Source organism: Myotis myotis, unplaced genomic scaffold (genome assembly GCF_014108235.1).
Source record: "Myotis myotis isolate mMyoMyo1 unplaced genomic scaffold, mMyoMyo1.p scaffold_m19_p_5, whole genome shotgun sequence".
Taxonomy (NCBI): domain Eukaryota; kingdom Metazoa; phylum Chordata; class Mammalia; order Chiroptera; family Vespertilionidae; genus Myotis; species Myotis myotis.
This window is the reverse complement of record NW_023416357.1, coordinates 109,293,979-109,311,187: the sequence shown is the minus strand read 5'-3', so window position 1 is coordinate 109,311,187 and position 17,209 is coordinate 109,293,979. Positions and strand designations below refer to the sequence as shown.

At 40.0% G+C, this 17,209-nt stretch overlaps 1 protein-coding gene across 1 annotated transcript in view; it reads left to right on the top strand.

The window, feature by feature from the left end:
* Positions 1–17,209, top strand: part of LOC118656595 (ATP-binding cassette sub-family A member 3-like) — a 343,556-nt gene that overhangs the window by 171,393 nt on the left and 154,954 nt on the right. Inside the window, exon 12 of the mRNA XM_036310023.1 lies at positions 15,219–15,351. Within this exon, the coding sequence (XP_036165916.1) occupies positions 15,219–15,351 (133 nt within the window). The remainder of the gene's footprint in view (positions 1–15,218; positions 15,352–17,209) is intronic.

Here is a 17,209-nt window from a genome sequence, read left to right as displayed (position 1 = left end):
AAGCAGACTCTAGATATAAAAATAGAATGTAGAACACTAATCCAAAAAGAAACTAAACTAAACTAAAACTTTAAAAAAGGTAAAATAATAGTAGTAATAATAATTAAAACTAAATATATAATAATAAAAAAGTAAAATCAAGTGAGAAAAAATTAAGTTTCTTAAGTAAAATATAAAAAATAAAAAAGTGAAGTAGTGCAGGTTGGTCACTTCCTCTACTGTTCTGTTTGGCACATCTGTTTCCTGTCAGATAGTCAGCACAGTGTTGAAGTTCCCTGTGATCCACTACTCCTCTGTGTCATAATCCACAACCTTGTTTTCAAGCAGGTGGGATCTATTTGCTCACTTTGTTTCTCCCTGCCAATTACCAACTCAAACCAAGAGAATCTGTGCCTAGAAAGGAAGCCTGAGGTTCTATACCAGCTGCACAGTACCAGGAGAAAAGGACACAAGTTGACGTAGTTCCCTTTGTCTTTCTTTCTTTTTCTTTTTCTTTTTTTTTTTAATTTATTGCTTAAAGTATTACAAAGGGTATTACATATGTGTCCATTTTATCCCCCTGACCTAGACAGTCCCCTAGACTCCCCTATCCCCCAGTGTCTTATGTCCACTCGTTATGCTTCTATGCATGCATACAAGTCCTTTAGTTGATCTCTTACCCCCCTACCTCCTGCCCCCCAACCCTCCCCGGCCTTCCCGCTGCAGTTTGACAATCTGTTTGAGGCAGCTCTGCCTCTGTATCTATTATTGTTCAAAAGTTTATAATGGTCTCTATTATCCATGAATGAGTGAGATCATGTGGTATCTTTCCTTCACTGACTAGCTTATTTCACTTAGCATAATGCTCTCCAGTTCCATCCATGACGTTGCAAATGGTAAGAGTTCCTTCCTTTTTAGAGCAGCATAGTATTCCATCGTGTAGATGTACCACAGTTTTCTAATCCATTCATCTACTGATGGGCACTTAGGCTGTTTCCAGATCTTAGCTATGGTGAATTGTGCTGCTATGAACATAGGGGTGCATATATCCTTTCTGATTGGTGTTTCTGGTTTCTTGGGATATATTCCTAGAAGTGGGATCACAGGGTCAAATGGGAGTTCCATTTTCAGTTTTTTAAGGAAACTCCATACTGTCTTCCATAGTGGCTGCACCAGTCTGCATTCCCACCAGCAGTGCACAAGTGTTCCTTTTTCTCCACATCCTCTCCAGCACTTGTCGTTTGTTGATTTGTTGATGATAGCCAGTCTGACAGGTGTGAGATGGTACCTCATTGTTGTTTTGATTTGCATCTCTCAGATGATTAGTGACTTTGAGCATGTTTTCATATGTCTCTTGGCTTTCTGAATGTCCTCTTTTGAAAGGTGTCTATCTAGGTCCTTTGCCCATTTTTTGATTGGATTGTTTAACTTCCTTTTGTTAAGTTGTATGAGTTCCCTATAAATTTTGGAGATTAGGCCCTTATCAGATATGACATTGGCAAATATGTTTTCCCACACAGTGGGTTTTCTCGTCGTTTTGTTGATGGTTTCTTTTGCTGTGCAGAAGCTTTTTATTTTGATGTAGTCCCATTTGTTCATTTTCTCTTCAGTTTCAAGTGCCCTAGGACCTGTATCAGTGAAGAAATTGCTTCGGCATATGTCTGAGATTTTTTTGCCTTTGGATTCTTCTAGAATTTTTATGGTTTCCCATAGTACATTTAAGTCCTTTATCCATTTTGAGTTTATTCTTGTGTGTGGTGTAAGTTGGTGGTCTAGTTTCATTTTCTTTGCATATATCTGCCCAATTTTCCCAACACCATTTATTGAAGAGACTATCTTGGCTCCATTGTATGTTCTTGCCTCCTTTGTCAAATATTAATTGAGCATATTGGTTTGGGCTGATTTCTGAGCTCTCTATTCTATTCCATTGATCTGTATGCCTGTTCTTGTGCCAGTACCAGGCAGTTTTGAGAACAGTGGCTTTGTAATACAGCTTGATATCTGGTATTGACATCCCACCTACTTTGTTCTTTCTCAGGATTGCTGCAGCTACTCGGGGTCTTTTTTTATTCCAGATGAATTTTTGGAGAGTTCGTTCTAGATCTCTGAAGTATGCCGTTGGTATTTTAATGGGAAGTGTGTTGAATTTATAGATTGCTTGGGGTAGTATGGACATTATAATGATGTTGATTCTACCAATCCATGAACACGGTATGTTCTTCCATCTGTTTATGTCTTCCTCTATCTCTTCTTTCAACGTCCTATAGTTTTCTGAGCAGAGGTCTTTTACCTCTTTAGTTAAGTTTATTCCTAGGTAGCTTAATTTTTTTGGTACGATGGTAAATGGGATTGTTTTTATAATCTCTCTTTCTGAAAGTTCACTATTGGTGTATAGAAATGGCTCAGATTTCTTGGGATTAATTTCGTATGCTGCTACATTGCCAAATTCACTTATTAAGTATAGTAGCTTTTTGATGGAGTCTCTAGGGTTTGTATGTATAATATCATGTCGTCTGCAAATAAGGACAGTTTTACCTCCTCTTTTCCAATTTGGATGCCTTTTATTTCTTCTTCTTGCCTAATTGCAATGGCTAACACTTCCAGTACTATGTTGAACAGGAGTGGTAAGAGGGGGCATCCCTGTCTTGTTCCTGTTCTTAGGGGAAATGGTGTTAGTTTTTGCCCATTGAGTATGATGTTGGCTGTGGGCCTGTCATATATGGCTTTTATTATGTTGAGGTATGATCCTTCTACTCCCACCTTGCTGAGAGCTTTTATCAAAAATGGGTGTTGGATTTTGTCAAATGCTTTTTCTGCATCAATTGATATGACCATGTGGTTTTTTTCTTTCAATTTGTTTATGTGATGTATCACGATTATTGATTTTCAGATATGGTACCATCCTTGCATCCCTGGGATAAATCCTACTTGGTCATGGTGTATGATCTTTCTGATGTACTGCTGAATCCGATTTTCTAGGATTTTGTTGAAGATTTTGGCATCTATGTTCATGAGGGATATTGGCCTGTAATTATCTTCATTGTGTTGTCTTTACCTGGTTTTGGTATTATGGTGATGATGCTGGCTTCATAGAATGATCTTGGAAGTGTTCCTTACTCTTGAATATTTTGTAGTAGTCTGAGGAGGATAGGTTTTAGTTCTTCCTTGAATGTTTGGTAAAACTCCCCTGTGAAGCCGTCTGGTCCTGGGCTTTTGTTTGCTGGAAGCTTTTTGATGACTGCTTCAATTTCTTCCATACTTATTGGCCTGTTGAGATTTTTAGATTCTTCCTGATTGAGTTTTGGAATGTTGTATTTTTCTAGGAATTTGTCCATTTCCTCCCGGTTGTCTAGTTTGTTGGAGTAGAGCTGTCCATAGTATTTTTTAACAATCATTTGTATTTCTGTGGGGTCTGTTGTTATTTCGCCTCTATCGTTTCTGATTTTGTTTATTTGGGTCCTCTCTCTTTGCTTCTTGGTGAGCCTGGCTAGAGGTTTGTCAATCTTGTTTATCCTTTCAAAGAACCAGCTCTTGGTTTCATTGATTTTCTGTATTGTGTTTTTGGTCTCTATGTCATTTATTTCTGCTCTAATCTTTATTATCTCCTTCCTTCTGCTCACTCTGGGGTTTTCTTGTTGCTCTCTTTCTACTTCTTTGAGTTGTAGAGTTAGATGATTTACTACCTTTTTTTCTTGTTTTTTGAGATAGGCCTGTAGAGCTATAAACTTCCCTCTCAGGACTGCTTTCAGTGTGTCCCATAGGTTTTGGATTGTTGTGTTTTCATTGTCATTAGTTTCCAGGATGTTTTGAATTTCCTCTTTGATCTCATTGGTAACCCAATCAATATTTAATAACATGCTATTCAGCTTCCAGGTGTTTGAGTATTTTGGGTTGTTTTTATTGTAGTTTATTTCTAATATTATGCCATCGTGTTCTGAGAAGATGCTTTTTTTGATTTCAATCTTCTTGAATTTGGGGATACTTTGCTTGTGACCCAATATATGGTCTATTTTTGAATATGTCATATGAGCACTTGAGTAGAATGTATATTCCGTGGCTTTGGGGTGAAGTGTTCTGATGATGTCTATTAAGTCCATCTGATCTAGTGAGTCATTTAGGATTGCTGTTTCTTTGCTGATTTTTGTCTAGAGGACTTATTCAGTGCTGTCAGTGGTGTATTAAAGTCCCCTACCATGATTGTATTGTTGTCGATCTCTCCTTTGATATCTTCCAAGAGTTTTTTTATGAATATGGGTGCTCCTGCATTGGGTGCATATATGTTTACCAGGGTTATATCCTCTTGTTGTATTGATCCCTTTAGTATTATGAAGTGGCCTTCCTTATCTCTTGTGATGGCCTTCACTTTGAGGTCTATTTTGTCCGATATAAGTATTGCTACCCCAGCTTTCTTTTCCTTTCCATTTGCCTGAAAGATATTTTTCCATCCCTTCACTTTCAGTCTATGTGAGTCCCTTTTTCTGAGGTGGGTCTCTTGTAGACAGCATATGTATGGGTCATGTTTTTTTATCCATTCAGCCACTCGATGTCTTTTGGTTGGAGCATTTAGTCCCTTTACGTTTAAAGTTATTATTGAAAGGTACTTGTTTGTAGCCATTTCTTTTTTGTGTGTGGCTGTTATCTTTCTGAGCTTTTTGTTTCTTCTTTTTACACCAGTCCCTTTAGCATTGCTTGCATTGCTGGCTTGGTAGCGATAAACTCCCTTAGCCTTTTTTTGTCTGTGAAGCTTCTTATTTCCCCTTCAAGTTTGAATGATAGCCTTGCTGGATAGAGTATTCTTGGATTCAGTCCTTTGCTTTGCATCACTTCGTAAATTTCTGTCCATTCTCTTCTGGCCTGATGTGTTTCTGTTGAGAAATCATTTGATAATCTAATGGGAGTTCTCTTGTATGTAACTTTTCATCTCTCTCTTGCAGCCTGTAAGATTCTCTCTTTGTCCTGAACATTTGCCATGGTAATTATGATGTGTCTTGGTGTGGGTCTTTTTGGGTTCACCTTGTTTGGGACTCTCTGGGCTTGTGTGACTTTTTTCTTGCCCACCTCAGAGAATTTTTCTGATATTATTTCTTCTAATAGGTTTTCTAATCCTTGTTCATCCTTCTGTTGTTCTGGCACCCCTATTATTCGTATGTTGTTTCGTTTCATGTTGTCCCAAAGCTCCCTTAGGCTCTCCTCTTGTCTTTTAATTTTTTTTCTCCAATTGCAGTACATTTTGGGTGTGTTTTGCTTCCTTGTCTTCTAATTCACTAATTCGGTCCTCCGCTTCTTCTAGTCTACCTTTGATACTTTCAATGGTGTTTTTTATTGCAGCTATATCACTCTTCATTTCTTCTTGGGTCTTACTTAAGTTATTGATTTTTTTCATCTGTTTCTTCTAGCTTCTTCCATATGTTATTGATTTTTTCATCTGTTTCTTCTTACTTCTTGCATAGGTAGTTGACTTTTTCATCTGTTTCTTCTAGCTTCTTGCAGAACTTGTTGATTTTTTCCTCCATCCGGTTTATGCACTCTGGGACCCTTATTCTGAATTCTTTTTCTGTCATGTTGCATGCCTCTGTATTACTTAGCTGCTTTTCTGGAGAGTCCTCCTTCTCTTACCTTTGGGGGTTTCTTTGTCTACCCATGTTTGATCTCACTGACATATCTAGACGTTGAGTCGTTCAGTGGCTGCTCCCTGGGTGGCAGTGGCTCCTTGGGTTGTGGTTGCTCCTTGGGCGGTTGCGGTAGCAGCTGCTCCTCAGTTGGCAGCAGCTCCTCTGGTGGGTGCTGTTCACAGCTATGGTGGCTCTTCTGGCTGGTGGGGGGAGGCTTCACACGCAGCTGCTGATCCTCAGACAGGGGGTGTGGTGATCAGGAGGCTGTTGTTGCTTGGATCTTTCCGTGAGAAGCAGTACTCCATGTAGTCACGCCGTCCCCGATCCGGTGTCTCCGGGTTAGCAGCCGATCTCTGGATGCCGGGTCTTTGGGTGTACCCCATGCGTACTTGAAAAGAATGTATTCTGCTGCTCTGGGTGAAATGCTTTAAAAATATCAATTAGCCCAACCAGTGTGGCTCAAGAGGTTGCTGGTTCAATTCCCAGTCAGGGCACATGCCCGGGTTGTGGGCTCAATCCCCAGTAGCGGGTGTGCAGGAGGCAGCAAATCAATGGTATTTCTCTCTTGTCTATGTTTCTATCTATCCCTCTCTCTTCCTCTCTCTCTCTCTAAAAATAAATAAAAACATATATATAACATCAATTAAACTATTCTGGTCCAATGGGTTGATTTTTTGTCTGGGAGATACATCCATTGATGTCACTGGGATATTAACTTCCCTCACTATGGTTGTTTTACTATTGATCTGTCCCTTTATGTTCATCAATAATTGCTTTATGTATTTAAGTGCTCGCATGTTGGGTGCATAAATATTCACAAGGGTTATATACTCTTGTTGGATTATCCCTTTATCATCTTTATGTTGTTTTTCTTTGTTTCAGATTATAGCCTTTGTTTTAAAGTCTATATTGTCTAATGTACGCTATCCCAGCTTTTTTGTTTGTTTCTATTTCCATGAAATATCATTATCCATCTCTCCGTTTTCATTCTGTATTTATTTATCTGAAATGGGTCTCTTGCATACAGCATTATGTATGGGTCTTGTTATTTTATCCATATAGTTATCCTATGTCTTTTGATTATAGCTTTTAGTCAATTTATATTTATTTTTTCCATCACCATTGATTCCCTCTATGCCCTCTTTCACCTCCACCCACCACCTCACAGTTATTATTAATAGGTATGTCATTATTTTTATTTTATTATTTATATTTATGTTCTTTTTTCTTCTTTTTCATAAAGCTAACCCACTAATATTCATTGAAACACTTTTAGTGGTGATAAATTTCTTTAGCTTTTTCTTATCTGGAAACCTCTTTATCTCACCTTTGAATTTAAATTATTGCCTTGTTGGTTAGAGGAGTCTTGGTTATAGGTCTTTGCTTTTCATCACTTTGAATATTTTGTGTCAATCCTTTTTGGCCTAAAAAAGTTTCTATTGATATATCAACTGACAATCCTATGGGAGCTTCCTTATAGGTAAGTAACTGCTTTCTTTTATGATTCTGTCTTTGTCTTTAACTTTTGCCTTTTTAATTATGATGTGTCTTGGTGTGAGCCTCTTTGAATTAATCATGTTTGGGACACTATCTGCTTCCCATATTGTATGTCTATTTCCTCTGCCAGTTATGGATATTTTTAGTCATATTCCTTTAAATAGATTCTAAATTCTTTGCTCTCTCTCTTTTCCTTCTGGTACCCTATGATGCAAATGTTAGGTTGGATGTTGTTCCAGAAGTCCCTTAAACTATCCTCATTTTTTGAATTCTTTTTTTTTCTGTTCAGATTGGGTGTTTTTTGCTACCTTGTCTTCTAGTACAATTATTTGAGTTTCTGCTTCATCTAATTTGCTGTTGATCTGTTCTAGTATATTCTTCATTTCACTTAAAGTATTTTTCTGTCTGGTTCTTTTTTATGACTTCTATGTCCTTTTGTAGCTTACTATGTCTTTGTTGAAGTTCTCACTGAGTTCCTTGAGCATCCTTATAACCAGTGTTTTGAACTCTGTATCTGATAAATTTCTTGCCTCCATTTCATTTAGCTCTTTTTCTGGAGAATTATTTTCTTTCATTGTGGTCATGTTTTATAAAGTTTTCCCTATTTTGTCAGCCTCTTTGTATTTCCTTTTCTGCATTAGGTTGATTTGCTACTTTTCTCAGTCTTGGAAGGGTTTCCTTATATAGTAGGTGTCCTGTAAAGCCAAATTGTGCAGTCTTTCTAATCACCTGATCCAAGTGCTTTAGGAGTGTCCCTTGTTTTGGTTTTATGTACCCTCCTGTTACAGTTGAGTCTTGACTGCTATTGGCACCTCCATGGGTGGGACTGACCCTCAGACTTACTGGCTTTGAGCACTGGCCATGACCACAGCATATGAGTTGCTGTGTGGAAGGTGACCCCATTGAGCAGTATTTTCCCCAGTGGTGTCTGTTGCCTCCTTAGATTAGTCTTTGGGTGTGCCTCTTTTGAAGCTAAGGAGGTGGTACTCTATAGTGATCTGAAACTGGCCACCATGTATGTATTGTTCTGGGGCCTCTTGGTGGAGGGAGGCTCTGGTTCAGGTCAATGCCACCTTTTACCTGTGACTACCTGTTAGGAGATACAAAGCAGCCCACAGTTGTTAACTGCTTGTGCTAGGCCTAGATGGATGTAGGAGAGGCCATGCTGCAAACCAAGGCTAGCTGCCACCAATACTAGGCCTGGGGCACATCAGCAAAAAGCAGAAGGCATCCCACACCCTGCCACCACCTACTGGTTGGCTGTAAGGCTCAGCCACTTAGTGTCTCATGCCATACATATGTTGGGTGAGGTAGGACTTTAAGGATTTGCCAGAGTGGAGTGACTGGTGCTCACCTGGTTGATACATATTCAGATTGTCACCAGTGCTGAGCCAAAGATCACTTAGCAAAAGTTTCAGGGTACATGAGGCCACTTGATTGGGAGCCTGGGGAGCATTGCAGTAGGGCAGGGTCTCAGGAAGTCTTCAGGGTGGACCTAGTAGAGTTCACCAGGCTAATGCAGAGTTATGTTTAACTGTGTTGGGTGAGGGCTAAACTGAGGGAAAAAGGCATCCATCAGCCACACAGAAATAGGGCTGTGCACAGGAATAATGGTAGGCATTCCTCCAACCCATTCCCTGAAATCATACAATGTAGCCTCTCCTTATGTGTTTCTGGCACTCCGCAAGCTTGGCTGGAATTCCTTGAGAGTTTTCAAAGAAAGATTGCAATGAGGGCTCAGACTGGTTGGCGCCCGAAGAGCCTTGGGCCATGGGAAAATTGGGTGGGGTGGTGTCTCAGGGAGCCATCAAGGTGAAGATAGCAGAATTCACCAGGCTAATGGAGATGCACATTTGGTTGTGTTGGGGTGAGTGCTCCACACAAGAAAGAAGGCACCCATCAGCAGTGTGGAAGGAGGGCTCACCACACGGAAAGTTGTGGCCATCACTGCAGCCCTTGCCCCAAAGCCACAGAATTCAGTTTCTTCCTGTATGTCTCTGGCATCCATTAAAGCCCAAAGTGAGTGCCTGTGAGTGCAAGTTTGTGTACATGCTCCTCAAGAGGAGGCCTAGATTTCCAGCAGCTTTCTGTCTTTCCAAGATGAACGGAACCCCAGCTCGTTTTCACAGCCAGATGTTATACGGGCTCCTCTTCCCAGCACTGGTGTTACAGGCTTGGAGATTAGCTTAGAGCTGAGACCCCTGCTTCACAGCGGAAACCTATGTTGCTAAGATATCCCTCCAGATTCTCCACCACCACACATGGTTGCGGGACAAGCCCATTTTGTGTGTCAGCCCTTTCTACCAGTCTTTATGTGGCTGCTTCTTTATATCTTTAGTTTTAAGACTTACGTTAAGGTAGTCTTCAGATGATTATACAGGTTTATTGCTCTATAACAGTGATTTTCAACTGGTGTGTAGCAACAGGTACACTGGTGTGCCACAAAACAATTTTTAGAACTTGACCTCTTTTTCCTAAGATTATCAAATTTAAATTTAAAAAATGACAACAGCTAATACAACAATAAGCTTTCCAGTATTAATGAATCCAAGTTATACCTAATTTTTGTCATATTGGCAAAAAAATGTAATTTTTTTGGTATGCTGCAGAATTTTAGTAGTTAGTTTATGTCTGACATGAGATGAAAAATGTTGAAAATCACTGTTCTATAATTTACTTGTAATTTTGGTGTGATCATGGTATAAGGTGAGAACACTGTCCACTGACTCCACCATCTTCCATCTTGAGCTAGATTTATTTCTTTTGTTGCAGCATTATTTACAATAGCCACAACATGGGAGCAATCTAAGTGTCCTTTGCTGAAAGAATGGATAAAGACAATGTGGAGTTGATCTTCCTACCAACCTGGATTGTTCACTTTTGGATTATCCTGTGTATATAAAATTTGTCTTCTTTTAGCTCCTTTTACATAACAGTTTAACCTTTACCCTAACCCGGTGATTCTCCAGGTCTGGTCCTCTGACCATCAGAATCACCTTGGAATGTATTAGAAGTACAAGTTCTCCATGATGGATAAATGGATAAAGTAGACATATGATATGTCTAATATATAGATATAGATAGAGATAGAGATAGAGATAGAGATAGAGATAGAGATAGAGATAGAGATATGTATAGATAGATACACACACACACACTCTAAGGGCCTGGTGCATGAAATTCATGCACAGGAGGCGGAGAGGGGTGTCCCTCAGCCTGGCCTGCATCCTCTCCAATTTGAGACCCCTTAGGGGATAACCGGCAGTCGGACATCCCTCTCACAATCCAGAACCACTGGCTCCTAACTGCTTGCCTGCCTGCCCAATTGTCCCTAACTACTTCTGCCTGCCAGCCTGATCATCCCTAACTGCTCCCCTGCTGGCTTGATTGCCCCTAACCATCTCTGCCTCAGCCCCGTACCCGGGACCCAGGATTCCCTCCTCCAGCCGACCACAGGCACCTGGAACCTGGGCTTCCCTCCCTCTGGTCAGCCATAGGCACACGGGACCCTGGACGGCTTTGCCCAGGCCAGCTGCAGCCACAGGGGATTTTGGGCAGATGGCTTCACCCGGGCTGCAACCACAGGTGCTGGTGCTCAGGACCACAGAGTGGGCAGCTTCTCTGTCTCCTGGGCCTCAGCCAGACACAGGTGCTGGTGCCCGGTACTGCGGCAGGCGGCTTCGCCTGGGCCCAGCTTTGTCAGGAAGGATGTGCGGATGGTCGTCCGGAAGACGTGCAGTCTAATTAGCATATTACCCTTTTATTAGAATAGATCATGGTATGTTTTTTCTTGCCATCATTACCCAAATAACTGTTGCTTATATATTAAAGTTCTATTCCTGCTAAGTCTAGAAGCAGCCTCAGAATCCTTCTCACCATTCATCTTAAGTCTGATGCTTAGTTGATCAGAATTAATACCTGAGGTGAAGCCTCTTACTGCAGATGTATCCCAGAATGTATGGCATCCTCTCTGCTTTATGATCCAGCTAATAATACATTGCCTCAATCATGTTGATTGAGGTCATTTCTCCCCTTGCAGTTTCTGGTTGTAGATTACCATCTACTGCCTAGGAAGTAAAATTGACTGTCTCCATGTAGATCGCAAAATAAGGCATTTTTCTCATCAATAAAATTTCATTCTTTCTGCATAAGTAGTTTTGTCAACAATGTTTTGAGGCAGTAACAGTTTATAACAAATTGAGTGAATTATTGTTTCAGGTGCTGTGCTGTGTCATACACAGATTTCATTTTACCTTTGCAACAACTCTATACAATAGGTGCTATAATGACACAGATGAGGACACTGAGATACAGAGAGATCAGGTAACTTGACCAGTAAAACCCAAAAGTGGCTGAGTCTCATTTCAAATCCATGAGCCATGCCATTTAACCATTACACTCCACTCAGTATTGTGCTAGTAGAGCCTGCTCTTACTGGCTCACAAATTTTCAGGAATTTTATAAGCTGGTTGTTAAACATGTTCATTATTAAAAATTAAATTATATAATCTTAAAAGTGAATAAATTACATTACAACCAAAGGTAATACATACTCTAAATCAGGGGTCCAGTTCACTGTCCCTCAGACCGTTGGAGGGCCAGACTATAGTTGAAAAAAAAAACTATGAACAAATTCCTATGCACACTGCACATATCTTATTTTGAAGTAAAAAAACAAAACGGGAACAAATACAATAATTGCATTTGCATGTGGCCCGCAGGCCGTAGTTTGAGGACCCCTGCTCTAAATTCATCACTCCTCAATTATTTACTACACTTTTCTGTTCTGACTCTTGACATTATATCTTTTGGGTCTTTCTGGTAGAATATAATAGTGTATTACTGCATATTTCTCCTCAGCTCTGCATTTAGTGGCATCACATTAGCAGCTGAAATCAGCCATGGATGGAGAATTTATGCCACAGAAATTGGCCAATAGTATAAATCAGGGTTTTGTTTTCTTTGATTGAGAGTCAGTTGTTAAACATTTATCAGCACAACACTGACCACAATGGTGGTGGTGGTCTTGTCAAAATGTGTTAGATTATGCAGATGAAAATCTATTTAAACAGACTTGATGTAGATATTTTCAAAGATGGAAGAATTGTCCCTGTCAACTATTTTAGTTGATTCATATCTTCACTAATTGTCATCATTGCAAAGTTTTCATTCCCCATATGGATTGCTGGATATAATATGTCATGTCCTGTCCCTGTCCCCTCCCTTTGTAGCCTTTGTTACCTTAAGGACTCTAGTTTTCCATTTATATGTTTAAGTACCAACATTACCAGCTTAAAAATGTAAGCTTTTAACACTGCTCTCTCTGTTCCGTATCCTTCCAATGAAAAGTGGAGTTGGGTTGTGGCAGAGGAGAGAAATTCAGAAGGGGAATATTGAAGTAATGACTGCAGTGGGAAAAGAGGGAACCTATATCCTGGGCCACAGGCGCTGGTGCCCTGGACCACAGGTGGGCGGCTTCTCCGTGTCCCCTGTGATGCAGTGTGGGCAGCTTCTCCAGCCGGCTGTGGCCTGGGATCACCGGGCAGGTGGCTTCTTCGTCTCCCAAAACGCAGCCACCCTCAGGCACTGGGCCCGGGTTCTCTGTCTCCCCTGGGATCAATGTGGGTGGCTTCTCCAGCTGGCTGTGGCCTGGGATCACGGGGTAGGTGGCTTCTTCATCGCTGGGCCGAAGCCAGCCTCAGGCGCTGGAGCCAGACTTCTCTATCTCCCCTGACTTCTGCGTCTCCAACAGGCCTGGAGCACCCAGAGCCAGGATGCTTGCATGGTAGCCGTGGCTGCAAGGCAAGTATCCCAGCTCCAGTCTCTGCCATCTTTATTGGGTTAATGTGCATATCACTCTGGATTGGCTGGTGGGTGTGGCTGGTGGGCGTGGCTTAGTGTAGCAGAGGGATGGCTAATTTGCATGTTTGTCTATTATTATATAGGATATATATATATATATATATATATATATATATATATAATTTAGGTATATAATTCAGCTATTAAAAACAAGGAAATCCTGCCATTGGTGACAACATGGATGGATTTTTAGGGCATTATGCTAAGCAAAATAAGTCTGACAGAGAAAGACAAATATCATATGATCTCACATACATATAATCTTTTTTAAAAAATTGAACTCATAGAAGAGAGCAGATTCGTAGTTGCCAGAAGCAGGGGATAGGGGCTTGGCTAAATGAGTGAAGGGGACCAAAGGTACAAACTTATAGTTATAAATATGTTATGGAACTATCCTAATAAGAGACAAAAAGGGTAATTAATCATACCTCCGCTATGCTTCCCATTGGCTAATCAGGGCAATATGCAAATTAACTGCCAAGAAAGATGGCGGTTAACCGCCAACAAAGATGGTGGTTAATTTGCATATGTAGGCGCCAAGCTATGGAGCAAAGCCGGCTGGCCCTGAGCAGAAGCAGCGAGCGAAGGCTGGCGTGGCGAGCAAAGAGCAAAGAGGGGGGCCTGCCTGCCGCACGCTGTGGCCTCTGCCACACTCCCGGGGCCACCAAGTGGCAGGCCAGGGGCTTAGCTAGGGCTTAGCTAAGTCTTAGCGCATACTCCCTGGTGGCCCCACAGCAGGGCATCCTGGCAGCCTCCTGACGGGAGGGCGGCCAGGAGAGCCAAGTGGGGCAGGGGCTGCAGGGAGCCATGTGGGGGCAGAGCGGCCGGAGCCAAGTTCCCGGGGGTCTGAAGAGAGTGCTTGACAGGAGCCCGGACTGCAAAGAAGGAAGAGGAAGCAGCCACAGGGAGCTCTTCCAATCCCCCTTCACGGACACCCTACCGCAGCCCCCGCACCCCCGGGGGGACGGGGAGGCTGACCGGACAGGAGAATACCCAGCCTTGGGGGTAGCTGCAGCCGTATCTCCGACTCCCAATCTCTTCCCCTGCCACCCCCGCCAGGGGTGCCCACAATAATAGCATGCCTGCGACAACCCATCAGCGCTCCCGAGGCCCCCGAGACCCCCGAGGCCAGTGGCCTGCCACTGCTGGGCCCCCTCCGCTGGGGCCAGGCACGCCTCTCCTCCCTACAACTCCAGACCCGGGTGAAGGCAGGCCTAAGCGCCCCCTCAGGGTCAGACTCATCCCCCCCAACACCCCCTCCCCAACAGCAGTGGCGCCGTCTCCACAGCAGAAGTGCACTGAACCTTGCCGGGGGTGCAGCTAAACCTGCGCTCCTAGCCCACTAAGCCGTCAGTTGGACATCCCCCCAGGGCTCCCAGACTGTGAGAGGGCACAGGCCACATTGAGGGACCCCCCCCCCAGTGCACGAATTTCGTGCACCGGGCCTCTAGTAGTTAATAATACTGTATTGTATATTTGGAAGTTGCTAAAAGAGGAAACCTTGAATGTTTACATCACAAGAAAAAAATCTCTTAACTATGTATGGTAATGGATGTTAACTATACTAATTAAACTGATCATTTAACAATATACACATATATCTAATCATGTTGTATACCAAAACTAATATAATGTTATATGTCAACTATATCTCAATATCAAAAAGAATATATTTTAAAGTAGAATAAATTATTTATAGGGTTTAAGTGATTATATAATTTCTATCTTACATATTACCAAATCATTTCCCATAAAATCTGTACAGGTTGTTAATATTTAAATTTCTGAAGGATAAAAATTTTATATTATAGATATCTATTTTTCATAGCATTTACACAGTACCTAATAGGTCACAAATATAGTAACTGGCTGGTTTCAATGTAAATATATTGGAATATAACAAAATATTTAAATGTTATTATTACCAATATAATCCATATCAATTGCAACAAACTAGTATATATTAGCAACAAATTAGTATATATTAGCAAAAAGAAAAGGAAAGGAAAGGAAGTTAAGTAGTATATAATATTAGTATATATTAGCGGAAAGGAAAGAAAATTAAAAGATAGCTAATTCCACCACCCAGATGTAACTCAACATTTTATTAAACTGTTCTTCTGCAGGAGATAGTGCTCATTCTTTTGAGTAATCCATAAGTGGGCTGAATTCGAGATACTAATTTTCATTGTCTTATCATGTTTGCTCACCAAAGCTCAGCTTCTATCATGTTTACTTGTAGGTTGCCATCCTCCAACCAGAGGAGAGGTCTATGTTAATGGATATCCCATCTCAAAGAACCTAACTGATATTCGAAAAAACTTTGGCTTCTGCCCACAGCATGACTTACTGTTTAATGACTTGACACTATCAGAGCACCTTTATTTCTACTTTATGGTAAGTCATAATTTTTTAAATTATACAGTAAATTTTACTTTTTTATATACAGATCCATGAATTTTTTAATACATTTAACCAATACAGAACAGTCTCTTCACTCTAAAACACTCCCTCATGCTATTTCTTTGTAGTTATCCCTCTACCTCTGGTAACCACTAGTATCTTTCATTACTGTTGTTTTGTCTTGTTGAGAAATCATATAAATGGAATCATGTAGTAGATAACCTTTAGAGATTAGCTACTTCTACTGAGCAGAATGCCTATAAGATCCATCTGTGCTATATATTTCTTTTAATTCCTGAGTAGTAGTACATGTTTGGATGTTAGACAATATACCAATTGAAGGACATTTGCATTGTTTTCAGGCTTTGGTGAGTATGAGTAAAACTGAATTCTATGTATATCTTTTAAACATAAGTTTCATGTCTTTCAGAGTATGATTACTGTATTATAAATATTTGTTTAACTGTATCAGAAACTGCCAAACAGCTTTCCAGAGTGATGGTATCATTTAGTACTCACACCAGCAATGTATGAGAATTATAGTTGCTCTACATCTTTGCCAAAATTTGGTATTGTTAAGACTTTTAAATTTTTTAACTTTTTAAATCTATGTGTACTTGTATCTAATCATTGTTTAATATGCATTTCATTAATTGATAATTATGTCATTATCCATCTTTAATGTGCTTATTTGACACTTTAATATCCTCTTTGATGAAATATTTATTGAGGATCTGTGTCCATTTTTTTAGTCTGGATTATTTATTTCTTATTGAATTTTTGACAGTCTTTATGTCATTTGATATATGTTTTATAATTTTTTTTCTAAACTGTAGCTTGTCTTTTCATTTTTCATTTTGAAATCCAATTTATCACATATTCTTAATGAAGCTTGCCTTTGCTGTCTTCCTAGAACTCTATACCTAATCCCAAGACATGAAGATTTTATTTTATATTTTCTTCCAAATAATTTTAGTTTTACATGTTACACTGAGATCTATAATCCATTTTTAGTTAATCTATGTATAAAAGTGTAAAGTTTAGGTCTAGATTCATTTCGTTGCATACAGATGATGAATTGTTCTAACACCTTTTTTTTGGAAAACACTTTCACCCTGATTAGTGTAGCTTCACAGTCTTAATATACTATTTTTTCAAATATATCCTTTTTTAAAAGTATTTTAGGTATTATAACTGCTTGGCTCTTCCTTATAAATTTTTTTATGTAGCTACAAAGTTCTACTGAGATTTTTATTGGTATTACATAAAATCTATATGTCACTTTGGAGAGAATTAACATTGTATCATTGTATCTCTCTTCATTAATTTAGGTTCTTTGAAAATTTTCAATTTATTGGGGTGACATTGCTTAATAAGATTATATAAGTTTCAAGAATACGATTCTATGATACATGATCTGTTTATTGAATTGTGTGCCTATCATCCAAGGTCAAATCTTCTGTTACCATATATTTGCCCCTTTTACCCTTTATTATCTCCAACCCCATCCCCTCTAGTAACCACCATACTGTGGACTGTGTCTATGAGTTTTGGGGTGTTTTTCATTTGTTCATTTGTTGCTTTTAGTTTTTTTAATTGAATTTATTGGAGTGAAATTGGTTTGCAAAATGATATAGGTTCCAAGTGTACTATTCAATAAAACATCATCTGCAGGGATTTATAAACATCATTCTCCAAAGGGAAGATCCATTAGATTTGCATCAACCACAAAGGAAAGGTTTATAGATCTAGTAAATAGGGCTTCTTTGCTTTCATAAAAGACTGAAATCCAGAGGTGTCTATGGTGTCACATGTAGGAGGGTACTCAGATAACAGATTATAATTGGAATCTCAAA